The sequence below is a fragment of the Saimiri boliviensis genome, chromosome 11 (genome assembly GCF_048565385.1).
Source record: "Saimiri boliviensis isolate mSaiBol1 chromosome 11, mSaiBol1.pri, whole genome shotgun sequence".
NCBI classification, from domain to species: domain Eukaryota; kingdom Metazoa; phylum Chordata; class Mammalia; order Primates; family Cebidae; genus Saimiri; species Saimiri boliviensis.
Genome location: NC_133459.1, coordinates 82758544 through 82771813, shown reverse-complemented (window position 1 = coordinate 82771813; position 13270 = coordinate 82758544). Strand labels below are relative to the sequence as shown.

The 13270-nt window shown below is 39.2% G+C and overlaps 1 protein-coding gene across 1 annotated transcript; it reads left to right on the top strand.

Annotated features, from left to right (window-relative positions):
- Positions 1-309: 309 nt before the first annotated feature.
- On the top strand, positions 310-12198 carry BCL10 (BCL10 immune signaling adaptor). Its single transcript, XM_003921354.4, has 3 exons — positions 310-391; positions 4145-4433; positions 7103-12198. Exons 1-3 carry the CDS (start codon positions 335-337, stop codon positions 7456-7458), a joined length of 702 nt encoding a protein of 233 aa, XP_003921403.1. The 5' UTR covers positions 310-334; the 3' UTR covers positions 7459-12198.
- Positions 12199-13270: the final 1072 nt, after the last annotated feature.

The following is a 13270-nucleotide window of genomic DNA, read 5'->3' as shown; positions in this document are numbered from 1 at the left end:
AGGCTGCCGCAGTGACAGGGTGGGCTCTGCCGAGGAACCCGCCTCGCCCGGGGGCGGTGCCTGCGCCTTGAGCCTCTAAGAGAGGGAAGGAGCGCTCCTCCGAGCTCCGCGTCGCGACGGGTAGATTTGCGACGCCGTCGACCCCAGAGGCGGGGCCGGAAGCGCTCCGGTTTGACCCCCAGCTCCGTTCCCGAAGGGGCGGCCGTCTTTCTCCCGACCCGCTCCGCCTCCTCGCCTTCTCTCCCATTACCCGGAGGCCGAAGCCCTCAGTCAGGGCGGGGCGGCGCAGCGCGAGCTCCCAGACCCGGAAGAAGTGCCATCTCCCGCCTCCACCATGGAGCCCACCGCGCCGTCCCTCACCGAGGAGGACCTCACTGAAGTGAAGAAGGACGTGAGTAGCGACATTGTGCCTAGGGCGGGAGGGGGCGGTCTGCAGTCCAGCGGGCGAGGGAAGCGGAAACCTGGAGTCCGAGGACAAGGAGCCTCCTCCAGGTCGGAGGAGCGGAAGATCCTAGCACGGGAGGAACGCGGCGAGCCCTGCATCCGAGGGACCTTGGTAGCAGTGATCCTTCAGGGACCTATTAATCTAGGTTTTACGTTGATAAACGCAGAGCTTGGGCTTTGGAAACCTTGCCCAGCGGAGCTTTGCTTCTTGCCCACTCCTCACCCATCCCCTCATGCTTTTCCCCCACTACGTTTTTGGATATGTTTCGTCAGGGACTGGCGGCTCAGATTCATCCTTGAGTCCGGCCGCCTAGGCTGCTATATCAGCCTAGAGCGAAGGCTGTACCAGATAAAGGATCCCAAGCAGTGGACCAAAAATGTGAAGCTCTTTTGCATAGGGGGCTGGAGGAAGCTCAACATCTGAAAGCACAACCCGGAATTCCCCTAGTTAGCAGACGCCCACATATTTAAATTGGGGTTGGGGGAGTGAATACACGTAGCTGAGAATTATCGTATAGGTAAACGTCGAAAATATTCAGTAGCTAAATTATGCTCTTCTCGGATGGTGCAGAACTACATAAACCTTCATATTTATTTGTATCGAATGGCTTTGTTGAGATGACATTCTTTTGTGTTTAGTTACTTGTTTTGCCAGATGAGACCTGTAATACTTTATATGAATTCAAATTAAAAACAAATTCAACATGAAACGTGTTCTTATTGAGCATTGCAGTACTTTTACAAAGTCATTTTGGTGAACTGGACAGGATAGCAACTTTTTAAATGTTCATATACTTCAAATCCCTTCCTTTTCCCTGTAAGGTTTATTACACTGTACTCACGATTGGTGTGACTCACCAGCAGAAGGAAACTGGATGTGACTGGGACTTGTGCTTAGTTTCCTCATTCAGCAGAGATTTATGGAGCACTTACTATATGGAAAGCACTGACCTTGGGTCTGGAAGGATACAAAAAATGAAGATCAGTTTCCTGCTTTACATTCCAGTTGAGATAAGAATGGAACATAAATAAACTACTGTAGAATAAATGTTGGCTTATTCATAGTGAGTACCAGTAAAACCTTGAACCTCCAGGAGCTAGGCCTCCTATGTTCCACATCCTGTGTCACACAGTTCACAATGTTCCCACTTAACCTTCACAACAACCTCTAAAGAATATAATTGCCATTCGCATTTTACAGCTAATAAAACAGGAACTGAGAAATTACAAGTGGAAGGAAATAAGACCTGTATACAAGTACAGATGTGAAGAGTGGCTTCCAGGTCTTTGTTTTTCTCTGTCAGTTCATTGATGTTATCCATCTTCAGGATTTCATTTTATGCTTATATCAGAATTGCATAACCTTGAAACCATGCATGGATTTCAAAAGGTCTATGAAAAAAACTATGTGCATGCTTTCTTCTTAGAGATTTTTTTAATGATATTTTCAAAATGTTTTCTGATCTTAGAAAGTTTTAAAATTATCATCCACATATTTGTACCCCTCTCTCTACTCTCAGTCCTTATTTCCAAACGTCTACTGGAAATCTACTTTTATATTCTACAGATTGCCCGCCTTGACAAAAATTGAACTTTTTGTCATCCTTCCCCCTCAGTTGCTTGCTGTTGCTGCTGTATTGTCGGTCTTGATGAATTGTGTGCTACCACCCTTCGTCTTGGGACCGTTCACTTCTTTAGTGTCTCCTCCTATCTGGTTATTTGCCTCATCGTGTTGGCTGGATTTAGTTCAATTTAATAAATATGGATTACATGCTGCTGTGAGACTGATACTGTGGTTGGTTCTACAATTTAAAAAATTTAAAACTAAGACAATCCTAACTTGAAAAGAGCTCAGTTTCTTGAGGGGATCATTTTAAATCACAAAATAAGTGTAGCGAGTTTTGCATTCATCTGAAACATTATCTACTTGGTGCTCTGGGTTAAGTGCAGGATAGACAGTGTTGCTTAAAACATACCTCCTTGCTGCCTGCTTCAAACAGAGATGTTAGAGTTGAAAACAAATAAATGTACTTTTATATTTATTTGTTTTCATTATATAAATGCAAACAAATCAAAACAAAATAGATTTATTTGTTTTCATTATGGCAGTTACTATGAGGGAATCAAACAGTGCCAAGACAGTAATAGGGGAAATCGACTTGAGATAGGATGGTCAGGAGAGGTCACATTTCAACTGATTCCTGAAGAATTTGACAGAACTGAGGGAAGAGCATTCTAGGCAGAATAGAATTTGCTAAGGACCTAAAACAGGCAAGACCTTGGTGACTTGGGGAAATCGGAGGAAGGCAGAGAGAGGGTAATCTGAAATGAAGTTAGGAAGGTGGGCTAGAGCCATTTTCATGAAAAGCCTTTTAGTAAAGTGTTTGGGTTTCTTTCCCCCAAAGTATAGTAGGGACTTGTTGAAGAATTGTATTTTTTAAAGATCCCTCTGCCTGTTTCATGGACTGAGAAGAGCAAGAATAAGAGCAGGGAAACCATTGAGCAGGTTCCTGGAATCTATATGGATGAAAGATGATGGTGATTTGGATCAGGGTGAAGGCAGTGGAGATGGATGAAACAGGAGAATTCCAGATGCATTTTTGAAATAGATATGATAGGACCTGGTGATGGACTGAACGTGAGAAATGAGGAAGAGGATGTTTAACAGTGAATTGTTAGCTTGAAAGTAGGGTTACAAAAAAAAAAAAGTGTTTATTCACACAGGAACAGATCACCTAGCCTACTTTCCTGCCGTCATATTCTAGGATATTTCTAAGACCTTCCATTACCTTTGTCATCATCACTAGCATATATTGATCACTTACTCTGTACCAAGCACTTTCCTAAGCACTTTGCGTATGTTAATTTATTCATTCCTCATATAACAGTCAGCTGAGGAAACAAGTACAGAGGAGTTAATTACTTGCCCAAGATCATATATCTAGTAAATAGAGGAATTAAAGTATAATCATCAGTATCAAATTATTAATGCCATTTATTGAGATCAACATGGATTTTTCTTAATTTTCTAATTAAGCTGTTAGGTGCTTCTCAAGTCTAGGTTTGCTTTTTTGGTATCCTTTTTCTTTATTTCTTTTTTTTCCAACAGTCACTATTCCTTTAGGTTTCTCTCCCCACACATCTTTCCATCTCCCTTCCACCAAGACTGAGTCACTGAGTTAGAGTATAGTCTTTCCAGCTGACCCCAAAGACAGATACGTTATGGGCCCTTTCATTTTAGGGATTTGTTTTTAACAGTTTTACTCTAAGGAAATAGAGTAATTAATGACAAACATGAGAAAGTTACAGACTGTGAAGCCTCTCACTAAGTTACTGGTCCTAATTCTGGATTCCTTGCTAACTGATAGCTAAAATGTACAGTAGTCTTTGCCCTCATCTTTACCTCCAAAGATGGCCCTCCACAGACCTCCCTGTTGCTGAGGACCCAGGCCCTCTAGATTCAGCTGGTCCCTCCTCACAACAGCCTACTCTTGGGTTTTAGGTTTGAAGGTGAGATAAGAGCAGTGAGGAATGTCTAGGACCTACTTGTGTCTACTTGGATTTTCATCTTAATTAGCATGCATTTTACAAGCCCTGAGCCTCCTCACTTTAGAACATTGTCTCACACCAGTTAAGATTCCCAGCTAATGCTTTCTTAGATGTTACAAAACAACATTGAACCATATTTTATGTCTTTTAGGCCTTAGAAAATTTACGTGTATACCTGTGTGAGAAAATCATAGCTGAGAGACATTTTGATCATCTACGTGCAAAAAAAATACTCAGTAGAGAAGACACTGAAGAAATTTCTTGTCGAACATCAAGTAGAAAAAGGGCTGGAAAATTGTTAGACTACCTACAGGAAAACCCAAAAGGTCTAGACACCCTTGTTGAATCTATTCGGCGAGAAAAAACACAGAACTTCCTGATACAGAAGATTACAGATGAAGTGCTGAAACTTAGAAATCTAAAACTAGAACATCTGAAAGGTAAGATATCCTAGGTATCTAAGAGTTAATTTAAATATAATGATGCTTTTTAAAAAAATGCAAAGTAGGCCAGGTATCTGCACTTTAGGAGGCTGAAGCAAGAGGATTGCTTGAGGTCAGGAGTTTGAGACCGGCGTGGGCAACATAGTGAGGCTTTATCTCTACAAAAAATTTTAAAATTAGCCAGGCATGGTGGTGCATACCTGTGTTTCCAGCTGCTCAGGAGGCTGAGATGAGAGGAGCACTTGAGCCTGGGACATTGAGGCTGCAGTGAGCCATAACTGTGCTACTGTGTTCCAGTCTGGGCAGCAGAGCAAGACCCTATCAGAAAAAGCAAAACAAAACAGAAATGATCATTTTGCTTTCAAAAAGTTTAAACTTCAAAATTATATTCAGCCGGGCGTGGTGGCTCACGCCTATAATCCCAGCACTTTGGGAGGCCGAGGCGGGTGGATCATGAGGTCAGGAGATCGAGACCATCCTGGTCAACATGGTGAAACCCCGTCTCTACTAAAAATACAAAAAACTAGCTGGGTGTGGTGGCATGTGCCTGTAATCCCAGCTACTCAGGAGGCTGAGGCAGGAGAATTGCCTGAACCCAGGAGGCGGAGGTTGCCGTGAGCCGAGATCGCGCCATTGCACTCCAGCCTGGGTAACGAGCGAAACTCCGTCTCAAAAAAAAAAAGAGAATTCCAAAATTATATTCAATTTGTATTTATTTTACCTTATATGACATTATTACATTGAAAAGTGGAATATCACTCAACATCCTGTATTTATATTTATTTAATACCATTTATAGAAAACGATTATGAAATCCCTGTATACGTAAGGGTTTGTTTCTAAAGTCAACAGAATGTAAAATTAATCTATTCAAGAGTAACCTCTGAAAATACTATACATAACACATAAAGAAGAGTATTTTGGCAAAGTATTTTAAAAGTCCAACTCTGCTAGTTTTTCTCCCACCAGTTGATCACAAGATGAAGTCATTGGCATATGTTTATAAGAATCAGGTTGCATAAAAGATTCATGACTTTAAAAACTAGTCTGGCAAGATGTGAAAGCATGGAAACAGATAAAAGAAATAGCAAGTTCACCTGTCCCATTTTACCCTCACTCCAGAATGTACACTCACTGACTGGAATGTTGTGTAGAATTGCCTGCACAATTTAAATCCCCAACCCCCACCACCTCTGTTTTTGTCTGTCTCTCTCCAGAGCACATAAATGTGCATGTGATGTTCTACAGTTGTTCTAGGCATTAGGGATACAGAAATGAATAATTTAGGGCTCTGCCCTTAAGGAACTCATCTTCTTTAAGTCCTTGCTGGGACACATTACAAGTTTTCCCTTTGAGTCATAGCTAAGAAAGTAGTTTCTATAGCATGGGATAGACATGCTAACTGTATTGTGAGATTGAAAAACTAGTGGAAAAAGAGATGTATAAATGTACTTTATAGACTATGCAGGTTTTACCTAAAAATTGTCAACTCAGGGTTTCTGTGCCTGTGGGTTAAATATTTGCTAAGCCTAACAGAAGGGTAAATTGTATTTGAATTTATTCTTTTGATCATCTGGATAATAGTTAGCTATACCCTTTGGATATGATCAAATTCTTTGATGGATCTAAGTTGTTTTCTGCTGTAGCAGTACCTGAGACTGGGTAACTTATAAAGTAAAGAAATTTATTCACTTACAGTTCTGGAGGCTGGTTAAGTCCAAGACCATGGCGCCAGCATCTGGCAATGGTCGTCCATAGTGCAAGGGCAGAAGATGGAAGGGCGCAGGACGGCAAGAGTGTGAAAGGGAAGAAAAGGGAGTCAAACTCCCAAAATAACTAACGCATTCCCGTGATAATGGCCTTAGTACAGGGCAGAGTCCTCATGACCCTGTTGCCTCCCAAAGGCCTCAGCTCCTAACACTGCTGCAATGGCGACCAAGTTTCCAGCATGTGAGCTTTTGGTGGATACATTCATACCATAGCTGATGTGAACAACCACTGTCATTTGAGTGAACTATGAGGTTGAGAATCAGGCATTACCTATTTAATTGTAATTCTCATTTTCCCACAAAGTAGTTCTGGAATGTTGGGCATGACTTAATTGTCCTGTGCCTTTTTTTCCCCTCATTTTTAATAAGAGACTATCCTAGGTGACTTCTAAAATTCCTTTTAGTTCTGGTATTCTATTATTCAATAATTAGTCATTGCCATTGATCAACAGATGGAATTTTAGCATCTGCCCTGTTTACATTTTGGTTTCATTGGCTAATATTTTTTGTGCCAGAATGCTAAAGAATATTTATTAGTTATAAAAGCTATTTCTTATTTTAGAAAAAAATTTTAGGAGCTTCTTTACTTTTTCCAGATTCTTCAGTGGTTAAGTTTATACATACACTGTAACTTAAATGAGAATTATAGCATGTTGCTTAACTTCCATGAGATTATTATCTAGAATATGTGAATAATAGTATACTTCATGGATGTTGAGAAAAGCAAATTAGATTTGAAATAGGTTATGCCTATTGCAAATTTATAAGTTGCTATTTAAATTTTGATTGTATGGTAACTAGCTTGTAATCTTTAACAAGTTACAAGATGGACGCTGACTCCATTTTTTTTTTTTTTTTAGTTACTTTTTCATTTACATCTGAATAATTGTATTGTAGGACTGAAATGTAGCAGCTGTGAACCTTTTCCAGATGGAGCCACGAACAGCCTCTCCAGATCAAATTCAGATGAGAGTAATTTCTCTGAAAAACTGAGGGCATCCACTGTCATGTACCATCCAGAAGGAGAATCCAGCACGACGCCCTTTTTTTCTACTAATTCTTCTTTGAATTTGCCTGTTCTAGAAGTAGGCAGGACTGAAAATACTGTCTTCTCTTCAACTACACTTCCTAGACCTGGGGACCCAGGGGCTCCTCCTTTGCCACCAGACCTGCAGTTAGAAGAAGAAGGAACTTGTGGAAACTCTAGTGAGATGTTTCTTCCCTTAAGATCACGTACTGTTTCACGACAATGACACTTTATTTCCTTTTAGTTTTTAATAATGACAAAAAATGTTTTAAAGAATATGAATCTTCTTGTAATACTGCTGTAATGATTTGTTTACATTTGATACATGTCTTTTAAAATGCAATGTAAGCATACCTTGTAAATAGAATTTTTAGAATAAAAAAAGCATACTTTTAGGATAGCTAACTATAAATCATGTTGATCATGTACTTTTTAGTAATTTCTTTTTTTCCTTTTTTTAAGGTCTTTCAGTATTTTTTAAAAATATTTTATATTTTCAGACTAATTTTAATAGGGACCATATCTCTGTTTGAGAATAGACTCTTACACTGGGAATAACGTTTTTTTTCTCAGTGCATTTGTGCTAGAAATGTTCAGTCTAACAGTCTTTGCTAGCCATTAAGCAGAAAATTTTCAGCATTAAGCTGTTCCTGTTCAGTAATAAAACCAATCACTGATTAGAAAACTACCAATGTAGAAAAAAGATTTAAAAATCTCTTTCCCACTCCATTGTCATAGGCTCTTAAACGGCTTCTTATTGATACTGGAGGAACACTTGATGGAGTGTGAGCCACCTAAGATCTCAGTTTGCCAAAATTCATTTCTAAGTAACCTTACTAATTATACTACTTCGTTAGGATTTTCACATTCTTGGCTTAATCATTTTAATTCCTGAAGAAAAATATCTTGGCCTAAAACTTAGTTACTATATGTAATTTGATGAGGGATTTTTTTCACTCTCTTTTTGAGACAGGGTCTTGTTCTGTTGCCCAGGTTGGAGTGCAATGGCAGGATCTGGGCTTACTGCAACCTCTGCCTCCCATGCTCATGTGATCCTTCCACCTCAGCCTCTCAAGTAATAAAGCTGGGACTACAAGTGCATGCCACCATGCTCAGCTAACTTTTGTATTTTTTAACAGAGACAGGGTTTTGCTATGTTGGCCAGGCTGGTCTCCAACTCCTGGACTCAAGCAATCCAGCTTGGCCTCCCAAAGTGCTGGGATAAGCCACCTTGCCTGGCCTAATGAGATTTTTAAAAAATGTTTTCTCTGTACTTTTAATGAGGTCCACTGTACAGTTGAAATAACTAGAACAAATTATTTTTTGTGTGTGTTTGTGACAATTCTGTTTTGAATGCTATTTGAATAAGTGGGCCATTAGCCAGATCTGTCTTTTTGTTCTTTGACAAAATTTAACTAATTTTACACATTTGTAAATCTTATGCTCATTGTTTTTATTTAAATTACAATTTTACCTGTTTCCTGACATCTGTCTCCTATATATTTCTATTATTAATTGCAAAAGCATAGAAATGGAAATTTTGCTAGTAACAATAAATTTTTTTAAAGTAGTGCTATTTTATAGTTTTAACATTTTCAATAGGAAATATGTAAAACTTTTTTATATATTTGCCAATATCTATAGAAAACATTACTTTGGTTTATGAGATTGAGTTGCATTTCTGGATGGATGGATGAATTTGTCAGTCATGAGGAAGACTGGCATATTGGCTTTAAACACTTTTTTTTTTTAAGATGGAGTTTTGCTCTTACTGCCCAGGCTGGAGTGCAATGGCATGATCTTGGATCACTGCACCCTCCGCCTCCCAGGTTCAAGCAATTTTGCCTCAGCCTCCCGAGTAGCTGGGATTACAGGCATGCGCCACCACGCCCAGCTAATTTTGTATTTTTAGTAGAGAAGGGGTTTCTCCATTTGAGTCAAGCTGGTCTCAAACTCCTGACCTCAGGTGATCCGCCCTCCTGAGCCTCCCAGAGTGCTAGGATTACAGGCATGAGCCACCACACCCAGCAGCTTTAAACATTTTAGATTGCATTTTTTTTAGTATAAGCATTTTCTATTTTTTTTTCTTTTTTTCTGAGACAGAGTTTCGCTCTTGTTACCCAGGCTAGAGAGTAATGGCATGATCTCGGCTCACCACAACCTCCGCCTCCTGGGTTCAAGCAATTCTCCTGCCTCAGCCTCCTGAGTAGCTGGGACTACGGGCGCACGCCACCATGCCCAGCTAATTTTTTGTATTTTTAGTAGAGATGGGGTTTCACCATGTTGGCCAGGATGGTCTCGATATGTTGACCTCGTGATCCACCTGCCTCAGCTTCCCAAAGTGCTAGGATTATATGTGTGAGCCTAGTATAAGCATTTTCTAAGGATTATAGAAAAATGTTTTAGCTCCAATGAATAGCAAAAATAGTGGTATTAGAAAGAAAATAGTGAGGTTACATTTAAGGAAGCTGCTTTAAAAAGCAGAAGCAGACTTGAAAATATAATTCCATTTGTGGACTTCTTTTTAAAATTGAATCAAAGATTATAATTTAGATATACAGTAACACCTATATATAGATTAGTTTTAACACTGTTTTCTAACTATATAGACAATAAAATTAGGGTTTGTATAAAGCTAGTTTTGTGGGTTTTTGAGTTCTACAAAGTCTTTTTTTTTCCTTTTGGCCCTGAAAACTGACCATTAACCAAAAGTGTGTAAGTTAGGATGACTGACAGGATGTAGTTTGTGAATTAAGTTCATTAATGCAACAGTGAAAAAGTTATCAGGGATACCATATTATCACAATACAAAAACACCTTAGCTCACTTTTATATATATGTATATATTTTTAATACTGTATTTTTGAAGCAGTTGTAGGTTTATAGAAAAGCAGAAAATAGAGTGTTTCTAAATACCCCCTTCTTCCTCAGTTTCCCACATTTTCTTACACTGATGTGGCACAGTTTTTATAATTGATGAGTCAATCTTTTTTTTTTTTTTCTTTTTTGAGATAGAATCTGGCTCTGTCACCCAGGCTGGAGTGCAGTAATACAATCTTGGCTCACTGCAACCTCCACCTCCCAGGTTCAAGTGATTCTCCTGCCTCAAGTGATTTTCCTGCCTCAGCCTCCTAAGCAACTGGGATTACAGGCATGTGCCCCAGTGCCTGGCTAATTTTTGTATTTTTAGTGGAGGCAAGGTTTCACCATGTTGGCCAGGATGATCTTGAACTCCTGACCTCAGGTGATCCACCCACTTCATTCAGCCTCCCAAAGTCCTGGGATTACAGGTATGTGCCACCACGCCCAGCCTGATGAGTCAATCTTGATATTCTTATTAACCAAAGTCCATTGTTCACATTAGGGTTCTCTCTTTGGATTATACAATACTGTGGGTTTTGACAAATGTATAATGTCATGTATCTGCCATTACAGTATCATGCAGAATAATTTCACTGCGTTAAAAAGCTCATGTGCTCTACTTATTCATACCTTTCTCTCTCTCCCTCCCAACCCTGGCAACCACTGATCTTTTTATTGTCTCTGTAGTTTCATCTTTCCCAGAATGTTACATAGTTGGAATCATAGTATGTAGTTTTTTTCAGACTAGCTTCTTTCTCTCATCAATATGCATCAAAATTCTTCCAGGCCTTTTCATGATGAGTTCACTTTATTTGTTTTTAAAGATTTGCCAAGTTCGCTAGTGAGAAGGGGAGAAAGAGTAGAACAAGGAGTTCTATTTGTAACTGACTGAACGATCAGTTAAGATAATTCACTACTTTCAGGGAAGCAAGAGTTCACTTTTGAAGCTTTGGTCAGCATATCACTCATTGTACAATGTCAAACACTGGCAAAATAGGGACAGGCTAGGATAATAACAGTTTTGTTTTCATACATAGTTTTTTATTTTAAATCCAGTGTATCAAATTATTTCTCATGGCTAGTGATTTTTGTCTCTTGTTTAAGAAATTTGTGCCATCTCAGCATCCTGATGATAATTCTACTGTGCTTTCTTCTGGAAGTTGTTTTAGTTTCTCATTTAGCTCTGCAATGCATTTCAAAGTAATTTTTATGTATGGTTTGAGACAGAAGTCAAGTTTTACAGCTACCATCTTTTTGAGCAATGTAAAAAGGAGATGGAAGTTTCATGCTGTAGCCTCATATTGTATTACTGAGTAAATAGGTCCACTGTTGAGTTTGGAAAAAAGCAAACCAAGAAGCAAACTAATATACAGTTTTTTAAATGTAATCTTATAAGGGCTTTCTGAAAGGAGAGCTGAATTTAAGCACAGATAATATACAAAAAACTTGAGTGCTGCTGCTAAAATCTTTATAAATGTTCTTCATACTGAATTTGCCATACTATTTAATTACCAGAAATAGTTCTTTATTGCAATGGTTCCCAAATGTTGCTGTCCATTTAGAACCAACTGGGGAGCACTTAAAGATCCCAATCTCCAGGCTGCATCACATACCCAATAAATCACAGTGTTTAGTTGTGGAAGCCAGGCATCAGATTTCCAGGTGATTTTTCAGTGTGCAACAAAATTTGGAGTCCACAGCCTTATTAGATGCCAAATAATGAGTTTAATGTTAACATATGTATAATCTTGTTTTTAAATTCTAAAACCCTGCAAGAAAGGTTTTATTGTCACTTTTTTTTTTTAATGGATGATAAACAAACTCAAAGTCAATTATTTAAAAATCACAAAGCTCTTTAGGATTAAAATCCAAGGCTGTTTGACTCTTAACCCTGTGTTCTCATATAACTCATGTTTTCATTGTGGGAGAGTATCCAAACATAAAACCAAGATAGTTCTAGTTACCATGGTGACAAAATAAGGCATGCGTTAGAAAGGAACTTGGATGATAATTGATAGTACTATCATGAAGGCTTCTCAGAGTAGGTAAGGCTTTGAGCAGAGACCTAACTCATTAAAAAAAAAAAAAAAAAAAAAAAAAAAAAGGAGCCAGCAGTGGGAAGTCCTAGAAGGAAGAGTTCCAGGCAGAAGTAGCATTGAGGTCAGAAGCCCTGAGGTAGGAATGAATGAGTGAGAGAAACTGGAAACATGAACACCTTATTAGCAATGAGCTCACCTAGCACCTAGACCTTGGCTTCTAAATACCATTCTCCATTAAAAGGAATTAAAGTTCCTTGGAAATGGCTAATTCCAAGGCAAAGTATAAGATGAGCCTGAAACATCTTGTTCCAGGAAGCAGGCAAGCGATCAAAGAATCTTGGGAGGACATGTCCAAAGGACACGGAAGCCTGCTTGAAGGGGCTCCCACTGGCCAAATCTGAGACAGTTTTACATCAAAATAAATGATAATGGATTATAACTCATTTGATAGCATAAGAAACCATGAGTCAATGCTAATATAAATTAATGAACAGGTCAGGCGCAGTGGCTCATGCCTCTAATCCCAGCACTTGGGAGGCTGAGGTGGGCAGGTCACTTGAGCCCAGGAGTTTGAGACCAGCCTGGCCAACATGGGGAAACATTGTCTGCACTGAAAATATAAAAATTAGCCAGGCGTGGCAGGCACCTGTAATCTCAGCTACTCAAGAGGCTGAGGCACGAGAATCATTTGAACCTGGTAGGTAAGAGGTTGCAGTGAGCTGAGATTGTGATACTGCACTGCATCTGAGTGACAGAGGGAGACTCTGTCTCAAACAAAATGAGCAAATAAGTAAACAAATACTTTGAAGGAGACTGTGATGTTGACATAGTCTCTAAGTACCTCCCAACAAAAATACTTATTTACAAAAAAGGAAAAAGGAAAAAAGTAACTAAAGTGGAGAAGCCTGGCAGATACAACCTTACACAGGAAATCAAAGGTAAAATCATCAGTGCCAGGACAAACTGAAATCATGTGCCTTCTGATAGAAGGCAATGAGAAGACCATAACACCACTTTTATAATATTCTTGCCAAAGATTCATAACCTGACTCAAATCATTAGGAACATGAGACGAGGAATTGTTGGCAGCTATCTCGGTAAACAATCTGCTACAAAAATGCTAAGTTTAGGGAGCTT

Excerpts from the sequence above, each read along its gene's own strand:
- BCL10 (XM_003921354.4), top strand. The coding sequence starts at position 335 with ATGGAGCCCACCGCGCCGTCCCTCACCGAGGAGGACCTCACTGAAGTG. Across the intron at positions 392-4,144 it reads TCACTGAAGTGAAGAAGGAC|GCCTTAGAAAATTTACGTGT; the intron begins GTGAGTAGCGAC and ends TATGTCTTTTAG. Across the intron at positions 4,434-7,102 it reads AAAACTAGAACATCTGAAAG|GACTGAAATGTAGCAGCTGT; the intron begins GTAAGATATCCT and ends ATTGTATTGTAG.